The 18,363-nt window shown below is 34.4% G+C and overlaps 1 protein-coding gene across 1 annotated transcript in view; it reads right to left on the bottom strand.

Moving 5' to 3' along the window:
- Positions 1–18,363, bottom strand: part of LOC140506844 (neuroligin-4, X-linked) — a 446,694-nt gene that overhangs the window by 183,949 nt on the left and 244,382 nt on the right. The window contains exon 4 of the mRNA XM_072614461.1: positions 9,847–9,999. Coding sequence (XP_072470562.1) covers positions 9,847–9,999 — 153 coding nt within the window. The remainder of the gene's footprint in view (positions 1–9,846; positions 10,000–18,363) is intronic.

Genomic DNA, 18,363 nt, shown 5'->3' with positions numbered 1-18,363 from the left:
GCCCTTCCAATGCTGGAAAATGGCTATCTTTTTTCCACTGCCAATACCTTCAATCGATCCGCATGTAGCAGATTTCATGGCCTTTCACCATCCTCATTCCCTGACTCTGGGAACTCTCTATCTTATCAATATTCTTCTGAAAATGTGGTACCCAGAATTGAACAAATACTTCAGGTATTATTTTAACAGTTCAGAATATAAATGACTAAGGACTATTATTATCCCCCCCCCCCCCCAAGAGCAAAATACTATCCTTCTTTTAATTTAACCTAATATCTCATACTACTGATTCACTTTGAGTTTAGGACCCATTTAAAATTCCCAGACATTTTTCATATAAGCTGTTATCTTGCCATACCTCCTCATTCTTATACTTAGTGAAGCTTATTTTTAGCTCAGTTATAAAATCTAACTTTTATCTAATTGTTTCAGTGTATTAGATTTAGTGTTTATCCTAGGATTCATGCCTAGATCATTAGCACAGGAATCTCCTCCTTGGTGGAAATGATGATAACTTGATGTTACCTTTTCCTGTGAAAGGCAGAGTTGACTTAAGAACTTAGGATAAGAAAGACCACATTTCTTTGTTTTGAAAAATGACACATGTGGCTCCAGACCCTATTGGGAGAAAAACCAGGAAAGAGAAAGAGAGAAAACAAACAGACAGACAGTCTCTGGGAAGCAGCAGATATATATAGGACTGACTGACTTAACATGTCCCTGATTTCCAGCTTGCCTCCTTAGAGACTTAGGGGAACTTCCCCTTGTGTGAAATCAGGTACTCTAAGTGCAATGTACTTGTTTGTGAAGACCACTTTGATTCCTGCCTCCTATATTCAACTTGTGTAAAAACAAATTTGAACGCCTTTTTATGGCTTCATTCAAGACATGGACAAATGCTTTAGCAGAACAAGGTCAAGCACAGATCCCCAGGGCACTCGATTAGTGATTTCCTTCCAAGTTGACATAGAAAACATTAAAAACTGACTGGAATCCAGCTATTCAATCAGTTCCAAGTACACCTAACTGTGCTATTATCTTCCTCTCATATCTCCATTCAGTCCACAAAAAGAGTTTTAAGACAATATTTAATGGTTTAGTAAAAACTAAGTGAATCACATTTATAGCCTCCTTCTGATTTATCTGTCTAGTAATCCTATTTTGAAAGGAAAGCATTTCACAATATAAACCTTCACAATCTTTTAATAAAATCAATATGATGAGTACTACCATTCCAATTTTATAAATAGTTGTAGTCTTTACCTTTCATTGGAATAAGTGGGGGGGAGGGGGGGAACCTTTACGAAAGGTATTTGTTCCATAAGCAACCAGCATAGCAACCTCTGCTCACTATTATAAACATTTTCCTGAATTGAGACCTAATTTTTATGCAGACAGAGGCAAAGAAATGCAATAACGTCTAACAATGCTATTGAAATAGTTTGATATACCATGTAATTTTTTTTGTTTTACTTAACTGCCTAAAAATTGTAAATATGAGTAAAGTTTATGCAGAAAATGCCTTTCTTTACAGCCATAGGCAATAAAAGAATAAAAAATTTAGTTTGAGAAAAAATATTTGTATTTTGGAACCTATACTAAATTATTCAGAAAATTTCTGAGTTTACAAATTAATAAAATCAATGTTAGGATCATAGGAACATAGATTTAGAGCTGAAAAGGACCTTAGGGACCATGTAGTTCAACTCCTTCATTTTACAGATGAAGGAAATGATGGTCAGAGAGTTTAAGTAGATGGTCTGTGGACAAAAAGCTAGTAAAAATCAGATACAGAATTTGAATTTAGATGTTTCTGACTGTAAGTCCATTACTTTAATCACTATGGAATTAATTAAAAAAACATATTCATTAAACACCTATGTACCAGGTACTGAGAAAAAATAATTTCATATTTCTCTTTCAACATTACAATGGCACTGACTGTTGCTAAGAGTTCATTCCATATACTCTAAAAATACACTATTCTTACTTTCAAGGAAACTGTAAGAGCTTGGTGTTAAAATCAACCCTTCACTGATATAAATAGGCCATGAAAATGCAAAGAAGATAGTGGGGGGGGGGGGGGGGGGCATTTCAGTCCACTTTGACTTCCAGCCCAGGAGACATCAGTGTGGAGACCCACTTCCCTGTGTGTGAGTGCTTGGAATTGTTAATGTTATGATCATGTGGGCAACCTGCTACGGTCAATTCTGTCAGGATGGTTATATTCCAACCCAGGGTATGACTCAAGCTTCAAGGCTTATGAGACATACTGTGGCAAGTGGACAATAAGAAGAAACTCTACATTTTTTTTTTTCATATCAAATAGGGGATGGGCTCCACTTCTGCCATCTCTGCCAATGTTTCCAAGTGAGCTACAGTGTTTCAGATGAAGAAGCTACTGAAAATGAAGGTGATGAACCTTAGGGACCATCTGATTACATGACATGTCCTTTTAGATGTATAGTAAGGAGGAATCAATATCCTTGGTGCTTGATGAGCATCTAGTTATCATACAAGAAAATAGGATTTTAACCTCTCTTTCTCCTTTGCCCCCACTGAGCCTCAGAGGTTCCTGACCTAGACCTCCCTTACTCAAATCAAAGTCAACTGCAAGCCATGTCATCAGCGCCCTGATGTCATGGTCCTCTTTGAAAACGAAGGACAAACACAACAACATGTCTCATAGTGGTAAAGGATCTCCTACTTATCCCAACTGACTTCCTTCACAAATACAGTTGAGAGAAATTAATGTTTTTCTATTAAACTAATAACCAAATTAGGATTGAGGTTTCTTTTCCTATTTCCTCATAAATCTGTCAGTGCCTGAGGAACAGGACTAAAGATAAGATTGATCTAATCCTCCAGGAACATTCTCCTCAATCTTGGGTAAGACTGCACTCAACTAGAAAAGCTTTATGATTAAAGTATAAATAGAATCTAATCTAGGTAAATTCTAGCCCTGAAGCATTAAGTTCACACTCTCTGACACCCTACCCCACCCCATTGTTCCATGAAAGTGGTTAGGGTGGAGATGGATTCCTTGGTCCACAGTGCAAGAGGTGACTAAATCTCATGATCAGGTCAAGTTCTTAGCTGGAGGTGTTGAAGACTTTTAACCCACCTCCTTGTTAATATGTCCACCCCCACTCCAACAATCAGGGTTGATATCCACCTGTCAGGGGATTTCAAAAGGTAGTTAAGCATTTGATGATGGCCATGGTTTTGTCTTTGGCAACTGAGACAGACCACTCACCAACTGATTCATTATCAGCTAGCTTAATTAATAAATTGATTATTAATTTCCCCAAAATTCTGTCTCTCTGGCTTTTCCTTAGTCTCATAATCCACCTCCACTCTCTCACCCTAGGCTCAGAAAAACTGACACACTAATGGTCACATGCCTCAGGATCAAGAAAAATGCTATGCATGGAAATTATAACAAGTGCTCCAAATGAGGCTGAAACAAGGTCTGTGTATTAATTGGTCACAGAGTGGAAGGCCTCACTCTCTGATCTGGTCAATGTGCAAAGAACTGAGGCATTTGACAGTTCAAAAAGATTCTGGACCATAATTTGTGAATTACAAGTTATTTTTGAGATGAGTGGGTGTTAATGGAGAAAGTCATCTGTTTGTTACAAGAAGCAGAGAGTTCCAAACATTTAGTATTTGACACTGTAGATTAAATTGAGGAAGCAGCATGTACCATGGAAGAAAATATCTGAAAAAATCTATATGAACTCATCAGTCACTCATATGCAATGTGTGAAAATATATTAAACAAGTGCTCCATCTGCTGACAGTATTTGATCCCAGCTGTGTATGTCTTCACATCCTGATATCTGATACTAAACTCCTCAATGCCCTATCAGAGCACAATCAGACCCAGACTCGTATCAGTGGGTTGACATGAGGGATTTGCAAAGCATCAGGTCAAGGCCAAGGCAGACAAGGGCGAAAAGAAGTCCTGGGAGCTTCCTGGTTGACTGTCCGTAACCTTTTCATCACAGTATTTTCCACCTCAGTGCTGGGATCTGACAAACCTCCCTCTATCAGATGGTATTTATAAGCCCTGCTATTTATCAGCCCCACAAATGGGTTCATTGTTTATTTCTCATGATAAAATTGTAAGAATTCTTTGGTCAACACAAATTTCCCAACAAGAAAAACAAAAAATGGAAAAAATGCAAAGAATAACAAGTTATTTCATTCCTTTATTCAAAAAATATTCATTAACTCCCTTTTAACATTCAAGTAAAATTCAATTTTTTTTGTTTGACACTCAAGATCTTCAATAATCTTGCACTACCCTACTCTTTCAATCATCTCATTACTGTAACATCCCTCTAGTCAAATTTGACTTTGTTCTGCCCTCCAAAGATGATAAAATGAGCTTTCCTGCTTGCATACATTTAATATGTTGGTTCTTATGCCTATAAAATTCTTCCTTCCACTCTGACAATGGAATTTGCCTATACTTTAAAACCCAATTCAAATCTCACCTCCTCCATGAAACCTTCACCGAATTTCTCTGTTGGTACTGTCCATCTTCCTTGGACCTCTCATTGTACTTTGTTTTTAATTCCTCTAATGCATTTATTATGTCATATTGTTTAGTATGGTTATCTGTATTTGTGTGTATTTTCTAGGAGCAGAAGTTGTTTTCTGTTGGGGGCTGCTATAGAGAGGAATAGAAAGCTTCACTATTAAGAAAAGATTTCTGTTGTTTTTTTTTCTAGTCTTCATTTTCTTATCACTCTTTTATGGGTAGCCTTATCTAAAATTCTATATACTGGGTCTTTGCTCAAGTGATGAGTGAAGTGGGCTGGCCCTTTAAGAGTGTTTTTTTGTTTGTTTTTTGGCTTTGTCACTAATAGCATTAGAGGCTTAAGCCTTAAATTGAGCCACTTCTGCCTTACTGATCTACCTGAATTTACAGTCAGGTAGATTTTCAGTGCTGAGTAATATTTTATTTTAACTTCATATTATTTCAAATTGGTGCTTTTAATCTATCAAATAAAGTTGTGTTTATTTATATTTTATTATCCATGGCACATTATCACATTTTAAGCCTCAAATATGAAATGTTGGACTATAGTTATTTGGGTCTGGTCCACACAATGAGATTTGTAAGTTCTACAATGGCAGAAAAGTTAATAATAATAATGATAATAATAAACATAAATTGCTTATACAGTTCTTTAAGATTTGTATAAACTTTTACATTTTTTACTCTTTTAATCCTCATCACAATCCTATAAAGTAGGTTCTACTATTGCTCCCATTTTACAGAAAAGAAAATGGAAGCTGAGAGAAGTTAAGTGACTTGCCCAGGGTCACATAGCTAGTTAAGTATATGTGGCATATTTCAAACTCAGATCTTTCTGAGTTCAAGTCCAGTGTTCTAAGCACTGTGCTATATAATTGCTCTTATCTAACATTTTAAGGAATCTCTCTTCCCCTTAACCTCAGTGTTATTATTCAATGAGCACTTCTTAAAAGTCTGATAAATGAGAATTTTTAAAGACGACAGGTACAATTGGACAGATAGCCAGAAATCTTATCATCCCTTCTGCTGAGCAGGCTAAGGGGGAAAAAGAGGACCACTTGTGGTGTATCTGTAAATTTTCCTCTAGTCATCCTTTCCCCTACCCCTATTCTTGTAGCCAGTCCCCTCTCTCCAACTACATCTGGGCTTTAGATCTGCCCTAGAGCTAGAGAGAGGATCAATGCATCCTAGACTTGCAAATTGTATTGAGGTGGTTCTTCAGGAGAGTTGTGTTTCTGGCAAAATAAGCTTAGTGAGTCTCATCTTTTTTCTCTACAAGCATGTGGGCATTAGATCCTAGAATTGGACATAAATTTATTACTGTTTGTTATATCATCTTTTCCCATTAATCCATTAATCCTACTAAGTCACAATGAACATTAAATGACAAAATATATGAAGGCACTGATATAAGGATGCAGAATTTGTCTACCAGTCCTGAAGCATCTTATTCCTTAAGATATTAATTCTTTAGGAATTGAATAATAACAAGTTGAGCTTGATGAATTGTGTATCTGGGGTGTAACAGTTGGTTTTAGCATGTAGGAGGGAAGGATAAGGGATAGGGGAAAGGTATTTTCAAGCCATGTTCATATACCACAAATGTTTCACAGCTTTTCTGAAGAACAAGACACAGGAAGTTGCTGTGAAGTGAGTTGGAGCAGAAAATTAAATGGAACATGTAGAATTACATCTCAAATGCTATGTCCTAACAGCCTGTGAAGCAACTCCAAGAGACAACCCAATAACAGATAGCTGTCTGTGAGAAATATGCATCTCTTGATAAAACACTTTGGATGAAATTTGAGTTCAAGCAGCACAACTGTTTTTAATTCCAGGTCTTACATGCAACTGCAAGAATAATCATAATAATAATAATGTTAATATATGTGGTCAAATATTGTAGGTCAAATACGAGGTCAACATCATAGGTCATTGATCTAGAAATATTGATCTTCTTAGCCAATCACAACAGGCAGACAGTAGTCAATACCCCCATTTTTGAAAATGACAGTGGTTCCCAAAAGCCTGGATAATTGCATCTAAGATTCAAGTTAAAAGCCCACAAAATAAGATAACAACTTACCCTTGTATGGTGCATCATAGCTTACGCAGTTCTTTTACTTTTGTTATTCCACTTTATGTTCATAACACCCCTATGAGATATTCAGGGCAGGGTTATCACTCTTCCCAGTTTACCCCACCACCTCCACCTTCACCATCACCATTTTACCTGGTCATTTCAAATGCTGAACTGTCAGAGATCCTAAATAGTAAACACTATTGCCAGGGGCTAAGTTTTTAAGTATGTGAGTTTGTTGAGTTAGGGAGCATGGGAGTTTGATGAGATAAAACACTTTTAAAGGTAATAATAAGACATCTATGTACTGGTCACAAAACCAAGCCTTATTTACCTTGGCTCTGTTGTTTATACCTACTATTTTAGTGGATTCCACTTTGATTTGGTTTAAGGCATTTTTTTTAAAAAAACCTGGAAGAGACCAATTGAGATACACAAACACTAATTAAATTTCATGGCCATAGAATTGCTGAGAAGAAAAGTACCTGAGAGATAACCTAATCCAGCCCCTTCTTTTTACAAATTAAGACTATGAAGCTAATATTAGCCCAGTAGTAGTCACTGGACTGCTTAGATCAGAGCCAGAGTTAGAACTCAGGTCTCCTGGGATTCTTCATGATTACTACATTTCTTTAGGATTTATTTTGTCATTCATTTGGTTTTATTTTTATTTTGCCACTAGATATGAAAATATGTGGCCCTTAATGTGAGATTCTACTTCCTTAAATAATGCTTTAAACCTATATAAAATATTTTTAAATTATAATTTCCATAACATTATGTGCCATAACTTATTATACCATATATGTATGTATAATTACATCATATTCAGGATACATATTATACAGCATAAACAAATGCATGAACCATATCTACATACATATGCATAACAACAGTATACATGTACATTTGTATATATGAATGGAAATTATATTCTTTGATTCTTTATGACTTTGCATTAAAATACACAGATGTCTATCTGATAAGTACTAAAAATATGGTAATGAACAGAAAAAATTATTTTTTTTTTTACAAATATCTTATATCTAAAGTTCACTGCTGAAATGAACAATGAAAACTTAAAAAATTCTGAAACCAACCACACAACTATTAGTGGACACAATAATATTTGATTCAGTTAAATAAAAAAGAAATATTTAGTATCTGTTATCTCTCTCCATAATAGGTCCATGAAATGTAAACAACTTGCCTGAAGCCTGACTAAACCTTTTCTTTTCATTCTTTCCCCAAAATATTACTTATATTGCCCTAAAACCTTCAAATATTGAGAAATTTGAATCTTTGAGGAGATAAAACTTTAGTTTTCTAATATAAGTGAATGTTTACTGTTTATTTTTTCTAAAAAGCAGTTTTTGCCACATTAGTTCTGCTTATGAGAGAAATCATTTATATCCTAAAAGCAAAAAAAAAATTCTAAGCAAGAGAAGACATTAGATAGAACCTCTTAAAATAATCAATGCTCATAGAAAAATCATCTTTTTCTGAAATCCAGCATTATTAATAACATAGATATATCATATGTACAACAGCATACTGTGTAATTCTGGCAAACTTTGCACAGCTTCACTTGGAAAACAGAGCCAAAGGGCTCTTTCAAGACTTGATATTACTACATGCAGTAAAATACACTGCTCCCTTTGAAACTGATTTGTAAAGTGACCCACAAGCTTGTCCTCTTTCTCTGCTTCTTTGTTAGAATGGGCCTTTTGTGCAAGATGAAGAAAAGAAAAGAAACTTGATTTCCTGTTTCAATTACAGAAGGCCAAAGCAATAACAAGAAGTCTTTTAGCTAGACAGAATATTCTGGAAAGTATATAGATAATTAAGGGAAAAGGTTCATTTAAAAAATAATTAGAAAAAAGATTCCTAAAAGAAGTGACAAATGGAAGAAGAATGGGAGAGTCAGAAAGGGAGGAGGGAAGAGGAAGAAGGGAAGAAGGAAGGAAAGAAAGAAAAAAGGAAGAAGGGAGAGGAAAGGAAGGAGGGAGAGAGATAGAAAAAGGAAAAAGGGTCTTAGCATTGTCATTTAGAAAAAAATTAACTTTCACATTTCAAATAATTTAACATTGTCCGAAATAGGTCAATTTTGTGAAGATTTATAGTCAGTTTTGTTGAACATTCTTGGATTAGGTAGGATTTCTCCTACTTTTCCTATGTGCCTACTTCGTTACACAGTACAAATTGATAGTGTAGTTACTGTGAAATACGATACAAACAAAATTAGCATTTTAGAATTAATATACTGTCAATAATATCTACTTATTTATGAAGGAAATTATCATTATGTTTCTTATTTAGATACATGGGCTTTAATTATTTTATTTGTATATTACTAGAATTTATCACAGGAATTTTCAACAACAAATATTATGGAATGTTAAAAACACTGTCCTTTAAATGCACATGCATTGCATAATGTATACGTTCCACCAAAATGAGTGTAAAAGACAACTTTGTTATGGGTTGTTAAATTACAGCTGTTGGCCACACAACTAGGGAAAGTACCTCCCTAACTAACAAAAGGTAAAAGCTATTGAAATGTCTTGCTCCAAAAATAAAATTCCAGTTTTCCTATCACTAGTGCAGAATGACAAATAAACAGAAAAAGAAAATAACAACAAATTTAAGCCCTGAAGTTTCCATTTGCATTACCAATGTCCTTATACTCTGAATTGCTAAAAAAAAAAAAAAAAAATCCAATAAAAAACACATGATACATAACATGGATTTTAATAGAAAATCATGTAGATCACAGTAACCGGATTTCACATTTATTCAGTTAAAACTCCCAAGTCCACAAATAATTGGTAAATTTGATTAATGACTTCTTCACCTTATGATAGAGCTAATATTACTATTATACTATTTGAAAACTATTCTAATTTCACTGGCTGTTTACAATTTTTGTCTACCAAATGTGGATATATTATGTGCCGTTGTCAAAATTATATTAACACTGGCCGAAAGGCAGTTTAATTTAATTGAAGTTTAATTTAACTTGATAAGCACATATATATATAATTAAGCTTTAACACTGAGATTTTAACTTTTGTTCAAAAGAAGAAAGTATACTCAACATTGTCAATGAAGATGAAAAGGATTTTTTTCTAAGAGTTGAAATATTCAAGGACAATAAAACATCCCCATCAAAATGACCCATGTTATTCATTTCTATCATGATAAGAGAACCACTTACCTAAAACTCCCAGTCTGTAGTTGAGGGTTATGACAATGACATTTCCGTAGCTTGCTAGAATGCTTCCATCTATCATGTTGCCAGTTCCCTCCATGTAAGACCCACCATGGATATAGACCATGACCGGCTTCTTACTGTTCTGATCATGAATGTCTGGGGAAAGAAAGATTCAAGCAAGAACAATACAATAAAGCAATATTTTATTTTCCAGATTGCATGCTTTAACTTAAACACATAGAAAGGAATTCATTTAACAGTTGAGGGTCAATCTCATCATCATTTATATGCTTGTAGTTCTATATGAGACACTAGAAAGTGACATTAATCTAGTATTCTCTGCCTTTTTTTATACAGCCCACAGGATGCTACGTACAGTTAGAAATTTTCTTTCATTGGTAAAACCAGTGAAATATTTAGAAAGAGGGATGTATGTGCGTGTATGTGTATATATGCAGATACTTTGTGAAAAAAATATAGCTTTTGGGTTAAGACACATTTTTCTTCACTACTATTCTAACTCAAATTATATAGTTTGGAGATGTACATGAGCTACCATTTATGAAATATATTCATCATTTAATTAATTTTAGAATTGCTATTGCAAAATTTGAAATGACCTAAATACAGCTATCATTTTGTTGCAGAATACAAGCAGGTGCTTAAAACCTTTAAAATACAAATGACACTATAAGGATCTCATCACATAACAGATGATGAAAATATAAACACAGCTTCTCAAGCATTTGGAAATGCGTAAGATAAACGCTTATCTGATCAAAAGAAGTCTTTTTGTTTTCTTAAGATGATAGTTTCTCATACTGAATATAAATACAAATGGAAAAATATCCCTCATTCAATCTGGCTTTGTAAATGTTAAGCCTCTCAGGTGATGACAGAAATTCCTGTTGCACATGTACTTCAAACATTCAGGGATGCGGTTTTATATACTGCAGGAAAAAAAATCAAAGAATATCTTGAAATTAATTCTGATAATTAAAATCTAAAGATTGTCTGTAATTTGAGGATGCCTTTCTGAAAAGCTAAATTCATCAGTTTAGACTAATGAAAATATCAAGCTAGTTGCTAATAGCTATGCTAGGCTTAATTTTACATACCATGTAGAACAAAAAGAGAATTCTATCATATATAATTTTCTCTGATGTAATAAGCTCACTGTATTTAGAGCTGGAAGTGACCTTAGAGATCATCTACTCTAACTCCCTCACTTAAAACAATTAATTTCTCTTGGCCATTCATCCAGTTTGACATTGCTCTGACCATTGGAAGTACTTTGTAAGTTTCCAATTTATTAAACTAAACCTCTTTAAAGACATTCAAAAGAAATAATGACAGTGAACAGAGAAAGGCTCTTAGAGTCATAAAGACTTGGGTAGAAATTCTGTCTGTAAAGTAGAGTAGATGTGTGACATTGGGAAAACTAATTAATCTTTCACCATCCCTAGACAATTGTTTGACACTAAAATTTACAGGTAAGTTGAATCTCTCAAATAAGGACAGATATTGTGCATGTATTAATCTGCTATTATACATGATATATTTGTTTATTTTCAATTGATCTCCTAAACTGAGAAATACATGTAAAACATTTTTTCATCTTTTGGAAAATAAATTCATCCTTCACTGAATCTTTATAATAGTTAAAGCTATGAAGTGAATTATAACTATATAATTTAGACATTTATTCAATGATAAGAAAAAGCAGATTAGGGACTACACAGAACATGCTAAAACAAATGTGCCTCTAGAATGTTGTTCACAGCAAGGTACAGGAAAGAGTGGTGTGCACACACATAATACACTTCAAAAACAATTTCCACTACTCTCACAATAGAAAATTCAAAGGCATGTAAAATCATCCACTACAGAACTATTTCTCCTAAGTGTTAGCTAACTGAAGGCTAGATTCCCTTCACATTATACTTTCCAATCATTTTCCCATTTTGATCCAACTGGTATTAATATAGTCAGAAGATGACCCATTTATTTAAGATGAAGGTATGAGTAGAGTGCATTGAGAAGGAATATTATTTGTGTGTGTGTGTGTGTGTGTGTGTGTGTGTGTGTGTGCGCGTATCAAATTAACATCTCTTACCTTTAGTGAAAAATAGAACAAGAATTTTCTTTCACTTGAGGAAGTAATAACCAGATGCCACATCAAAACCATACTTTTTGGGTTTTAAATGTCAATCAGAATACATTTTTTACAGTGATAATGGCTGCATTTTGAGTATTTTGAAAGTAGTACCTTAAAATAAAAAATAATAATATTGGGAAGAAAACACATTGTAAGAAAATCATTAGAACAAGTGGAGGAGCCAAGGAACTACCACTAACAGGCAGTAAAATTATAGTCTTTTTGGACTCACTGCCACAAGTGAGATTAAGTGGTAAACATCATGTAGTAAAAGATGATACTATTCTAGAGTGTAGAAGACTGCGTATAGAACTGTTGCAGGCAGTGTCAGGGCTATGAACTTGAGGCCAGCAGTAAAATAATGTTAAGAAAAGACTGAGCAAAAGAGCAATGGGGCAAAATGTTTTCCTCACCCAGTACTTGATTTATGGAGGAAATCAACAAGGGCAGCAATTGATAAAATAGCACCTTGAAAGAGTCCACCATGCTGACAGGGATAACTCAGCATCCCATTTACCAGCTTTAAATTATTTTCTGACCCCAGAACTGGAGGTTCACCAAAGACCTTCATTCTTTGTGGTAAATAAAATGATCTCCAGGTATTTTATTATTAAGGTAGGAAAAATGTTCTTTACCAAGCATCCTCTACAAGTAAGGGTTAACCTTATTATGTCTGAAAACAAAAATCATTCATCATGCTGAGGAGCAGAATATGATGTACCAGATGTCTGCCTGGTTTCCACATACTTTCCATCTTAAAAAAAAAAAAAAAAAGTTGCATTTCACCTCTGGTATATAGTCCGTCATGCAATTTGGGATCTTTCAAGAAGAAATTTTCCATAGGAACAAAAACATTTCAACAAAATGTGTTTTCAAAGTAACTTTTTTTAAAAAAAAAAAAAGGAGGGAAAAGAGTAAAGCTAGCTTTTTGTCCTCTATAAATTCTTAGAAATCCCTATTTTTCTTAAAAATTCTGCTAAGGAAGATAGTCCTGAAAGAAATAATAACATCTCATTAAAACACTTTTTGGTGTACTTCACTGTGAACCATATCATTTTCATACATACTCCATTTAAGAACCAAGCTATTTGGAAAAAGAAAACATTGAATACCTAAAGGTTTTTTTTTAAAGACTCTCTATTTAAGAATCCTAAAATTCTATAACTTACAATGTGTAGTTAAAGAGGAAAGAAAGGGTCACCATTTCAAAATATAAGATGTGTGCACTTACAAAATAAGCTTTTGAAAGGAAGAAAAGGGAGTACACATGCATGTTTTAAAACTCCACTTTCTCTTCCTGTGTAGAGTAAAAAAAAAATACTTGTTGGAAATAATATTGCGTTATTTATTTCATACACTTTAGCAACAACCTTGACAAAATCATAAAGATGCAGAATTCATTCTCTATGTTAACTGGAATTGAAAAAAAAAATGAAAATGGTCTCCATACAAGAAGAAATAAAGTAGTACATTAAAATGTACTTTCCTTTTATTCAAGTGAGGGGAGAAAAAGGATGTTGAAATGAAAAAAAAATCATAGTCATGCATCAGGGTTGAGCTTTGAAAAAACAAAAAATACCTTCATCTTCACCACGATCATTACTGGTTATATCATCTGCGCTTTTCTTTGTGTTGGCTCCTGGGGTCATAGTGAGGAGGAAAATAAAGGGAAAAAAGATAATTCAAAAACAAGAGTTTTGCAAAAAATTAAAAGAGAGATACTAGCCAAAAAAAGAAAAATGTAACACAAAAAGTTGAAATCTGTTACATTTGAATTTCAAAAAAAAAGATGCAAAATTCATACAAACATAAAGATGTCAAGAACAAATTCAAAATGTTATTTTAAAAATATATAGATAATATATCTTGTGAAAATATAATCTGGGGGTTCAAAAGTGTGATTACCGCAAAAAACAAAGTTAATGGGCGATTAAAAAAAGGTAAAACCAAGCTTTTCAATATATTAAAGTTTTAAATAGTACAAAATGTACATGATTGATGTATGCAGTTTTCTGCAATTTCCAAATTCTAGCATTTGTCAAGTTTTGTAATGTCACTGAATTGACTCTGGTTACAAAAGTTAAATAAAAAAATGTTTCATAAGTAAATATGACAGCTATGCAAGCAAAACACACTTATTGAGACTAAATGAGTTGAATTCTTTTTAATAAAACTAAATAAATATCTCAATTTTCTGAAAGTGTAACATTTTTAAATGCTCAAAGTCAGGCATGAAACTGATTCATTCTATCTTTAGTCCTTAGGAAGCATTAAGCCACATGTCAGGGGGAAAACAAACCCTCAATAATTTTTTGCTTGATAGAAGTGCAAATTTTATACATGGGAAAGTTCTGTATCTGAAAAATAATTGTTTAACAGAGGAGGTTAAAAAGAATTGGTGTGGCAAGTGATAAGAAATAATTATAATGCTTCTTTCCCCCTCTCAGTTGCTTAGTTAATAGAAAATATACTCACCTGGATCACACCACATGTATATATGTTTTTCACATTTCTACTATGCATGCAAAATCAAATAGAGAATTGATACAATTATAAAAATAAATCCCCCCCAAAAACATGCTGCTCTAGTACAAAATAGATATACAACAGAGACATTATTCTTTTTTTACTGAAATTATTTGGATAATTGGTTCAACTCTCCATTTTCTTTTGCATTTTAAATTTAGGCTATATCTGGAATGTACACGTATTTAGATGAACATGAATTACTTTTGTAATGAACTATAACATTTGAACCCAATCTTCCCTGTCCTCTCCCTCCTTCCTTCAGTGTTAATGCTTTATAGATAATGAGGGAATCCCATGTACTACTAGGAAATTGGGCAACTTCTTTATTTAAATTTTTCTCAAAATGATCAAAATTCTTAAAGGATAAACAGATTTGGAGATAAATTACAGAAAACAAAAGAGAATTTGTTTTCCAGGAAAATACAACTGCATATAAAGATTTATCCTCTTCTAAAAATTTTATTTCTTTTCATATAGATATGGCCATGATGACTGTGGCCATAAAATAACACATCTTTTATCAAGAGGCTAATTTGTGGGCTACAATGTTGTTTACACCTTTGAACATTAATTTTTCTAATGATCAATTTCAATTCAAAAATGATTAATTGCTATAATACTGCTAGGAGTGTCCTTTCATACAGCATCATACGAAGTGATACTACTTTTGTTTGTTGAGTATCACTTCTCAAACTGATATTGTCTCATGTATAATTTTTTATATACATATCAATGATTTAAGACAACTTATTTGAAACAAATTCTTCTAATACAAAAATCAAATGAGTATATATGTAATATAAATTTTTAAAGAAACCTAACCTCAATTTTTTTATTGATTGGCTTTTCTATTTAAAAAAATACTAAATTGTTATGGGGAAGAGAAAATTACCTTTTAGGGTAAAATATGACATGAATTATGGAATGGAATGTGTCTCTAGAATGAAGCTATTTAAAAACTAAAAGGACTCCTACTTTAATGATCAATCAATGAGCACTTATTAAGTCCTTACTATGTGCCAAGCACTCTGCTAGGTGCTGAAGACTTAAAAAATAAAAATAAAAAATGAAACTCTTTTTTACTTCAATCTACGTGGCAAAATTGTTCCCTGAATCAATCCAAAAGGATCTCTAAGGTTATTAAATATATATTTAGCTCACTTCTAGAATTCAACTTTAAAACATACATAGGGGCAACTTCTTCCCCCAAATTCCTTATTAAACCTCTCCTCTTCCACCTTCCTCCCTTTGCCCCCTTCTCTACTCCTGGGTCCTCAACTCCCACTTCCCTCTCTCTGCTGTCAAGATCATGTCTCTTCTCAAGGCTTAAATTCTAATGGGGTAGGAGAACACAAAAATGGAAGTCAGAAGGTGAAGAGAAAGAAATTAAAATAGGGCACGGCATGGTTTAAAAATGACCAAAAAGTTACATGGAGGTCAGATCACTGGCATAATAAGGTGAAACAGTTCACCTATCTGAGCTTATAGAGTCCTAGGACCAGAGTCCAGGTGGTTCTGGTAGGAGAAGGACACCTATGGAGAAGAAAAAGAAGTTTGGAAAAGGCTATAAGGTGATATTGAGGCCTTGGAGTTGTACATTAGCACACAAAACTAACCAATGTGAATAGAGGCAAAAAAAAAAAAAGAAAGAAAGAAAGAAAGAAAGAAAAGATAATCCATTCGGTTTAGTTCTTACATGGATGATTGCTATTCAATTTTTTCTGATTACTGGTTATACTATAATCACATCTGGACCCCACTACCTCATGACCCAATATATGGTATGAGAAAGCATGAGTGGCACTAAAAACACTGCTATCTAGAAGACTAGATCAACACCCAAATATATACTCAAGACATCTATGTAGTTAAGTAACACAATTTCAAAAGGCACGTGAAAATCAATCTTGCTATGTTTGGTGATCTTTTGGGTGTGTCCAACTCTTTGTGACCCTAATGGGGTTTTCTTGATAAAGATAATGAGTGGTTTGCCATTTCCTCCTCCAGGTCTTTCACAGATGAGGAAACTGAGGCAAACAGTGGCAAGTGACTTGTCCAGGGTCACACAGCTAGTGTCTGAAGTCAAATTTGAATTCAAGAAGAGAAGTCTTCCTGACTAGTGGACCCAGCACTCTGTCCACTGTGAACGATTGGTTTTAAAAATCATAGATTGTACTTTTTGCCAAAAATCAATCAAAAGCATTCACTAAATGTACTATATGTAGACATTGTGCTAGGAACTGGGATACAAATGTAAAAATAAAGTCTTTCTCTTCAAGAAGTCTGTGGGAAAATGCATAAATAAATCAATTAGTAAATGAATGAAGTGAATGAAGAAATTTATTAAGCACTTGCTATGTGCCAAACACAGTGCTAGTGTCTAGGATGCAAATATAAAAAGTTAGATACTTCCTGTTCTAAAGTGGCTCTTATTTTTTAATTGGAGGAAACTACATAAAGGAATGTTAATCTGCAAAGTATATGGATACACTAAAAAGGATTCAGTGGTGAAGCAGGTGGCCAGGCTCAAAAGTCCTTAGATTAACTATTAAGACAACACTGCTGAGGAACTGCAGGGAACAGAAGCAGGGCAAGTTGTGGAGGGTCTCTGGAGGGAGTATCAGATGGTAAAACCTAAAGGTCCTCTACTTCTTCAGAAGGAATAGGGTTGATGATTTCCATCTCATTCAAACCATGTAAGCAAACAATTTGAGAAAAGGGAAGACAAAGATTGGTGGGATCATCCTGAGTGAATGTTGGCACAGCATCTACCAATCAGGGTTGTTGTGTTTGTCCTTCGTTCTGGAAGAGGACCATAACATCAAGATGAAGACATGACTTGCAGTTGACTTTGATTTGAGTGAAGGAGGGCTGTGGAAGATCACCAACCTCACTTTCTTCTCCTGAGCCATCTGGGTCCAGTGGCCTGATATTCATCAGGATGACTGGAGATGACCCAGGTGCAAGTGGGGACCCTGGCCCTTTCAGGCTAAGATCTTAGCATTCTCACTTTGAGAGAGCTACACCCATTCAATGAATAGGCTTCTTTAAGTAGTTGCTCAAGGGATGGTCACTTTAATAAAAAAAAAAAAATTCAAACTGGGAGGAGAAGGGTTCCTGGGTAAAAGAGAAACAATTACTGTTCAGTATTTAAATCCACTCTGTGCTAGGTGGGTGGGGACTTGTCCAGTCTAAAGGTCTTCACCAATTAGGATAAAGAAGAAGGTAAAAGGGTAGGGTTACACCAATAGTAGTTTTTCCCATATTTCTGCATCCTCCCCTCCCAAAGCTGATTCTGAGATTGCCTTGGGGTGGTAGTGAGGATGCAGCATGGAAAGCAAAAGGCATTCTAGCTGGCAATAGCTATTCTTATGTCCCAGGCATCCTGCAGGGGAAACATTATATACACAAGAGTGCATACAACATTTATACAAAGTAAATACACAATTTTGGGGGAGAGGGAAGATGAACAGCTGAGATAGGGATTAAGAAAGGCCTTTCTACTGTTTGTCCTTTATTCTGGAAGAAGACCATGACATCAGGGAGGTGATTCCATGACATGCAAGTGAATTGGATTTAAAATGAGGGAAGGCCTTACCCTCACCTCCAGAACCACCTGGGTCCAGAGGTCAGATATAGACCACAACAACTGGAGATGGCCAAGGATGCAGTGGGGGACTTTGGCCTTTTCAAGCTAAAGTCTTTAACATGTCTCAGTTTGACTGAGGCATTGCCAATTCAGTGATTAAAGCTTAATAAGAAATGAGGCAAAGTATGGCCTCTTAAAAAAAATATCTGGGAGGGGAAGACTACTGGAGTTTCTGGGTAAAACA

Source organism: Notamacropus eugenii, chromosome 5 (genome assembly GCF_028372415.1).
Source record: "Notamacropus eugenii isolate mMacEug1 chromosome 5, mMacEug1.pri_v2, whole genome shotgun sequence".
Taxonomy (NCBI): Eukaryota; Metazoa; Chordata; class Mammalia; order Diprotodontia; family Macropodidae; genus Notamacropus; species Notamacropus eugenii.
The sequence above is the reverse complement of the archived record's forward strand: the minus strand, read 5'-3'. Positions and strand labels throughout refer to the sequence as shown.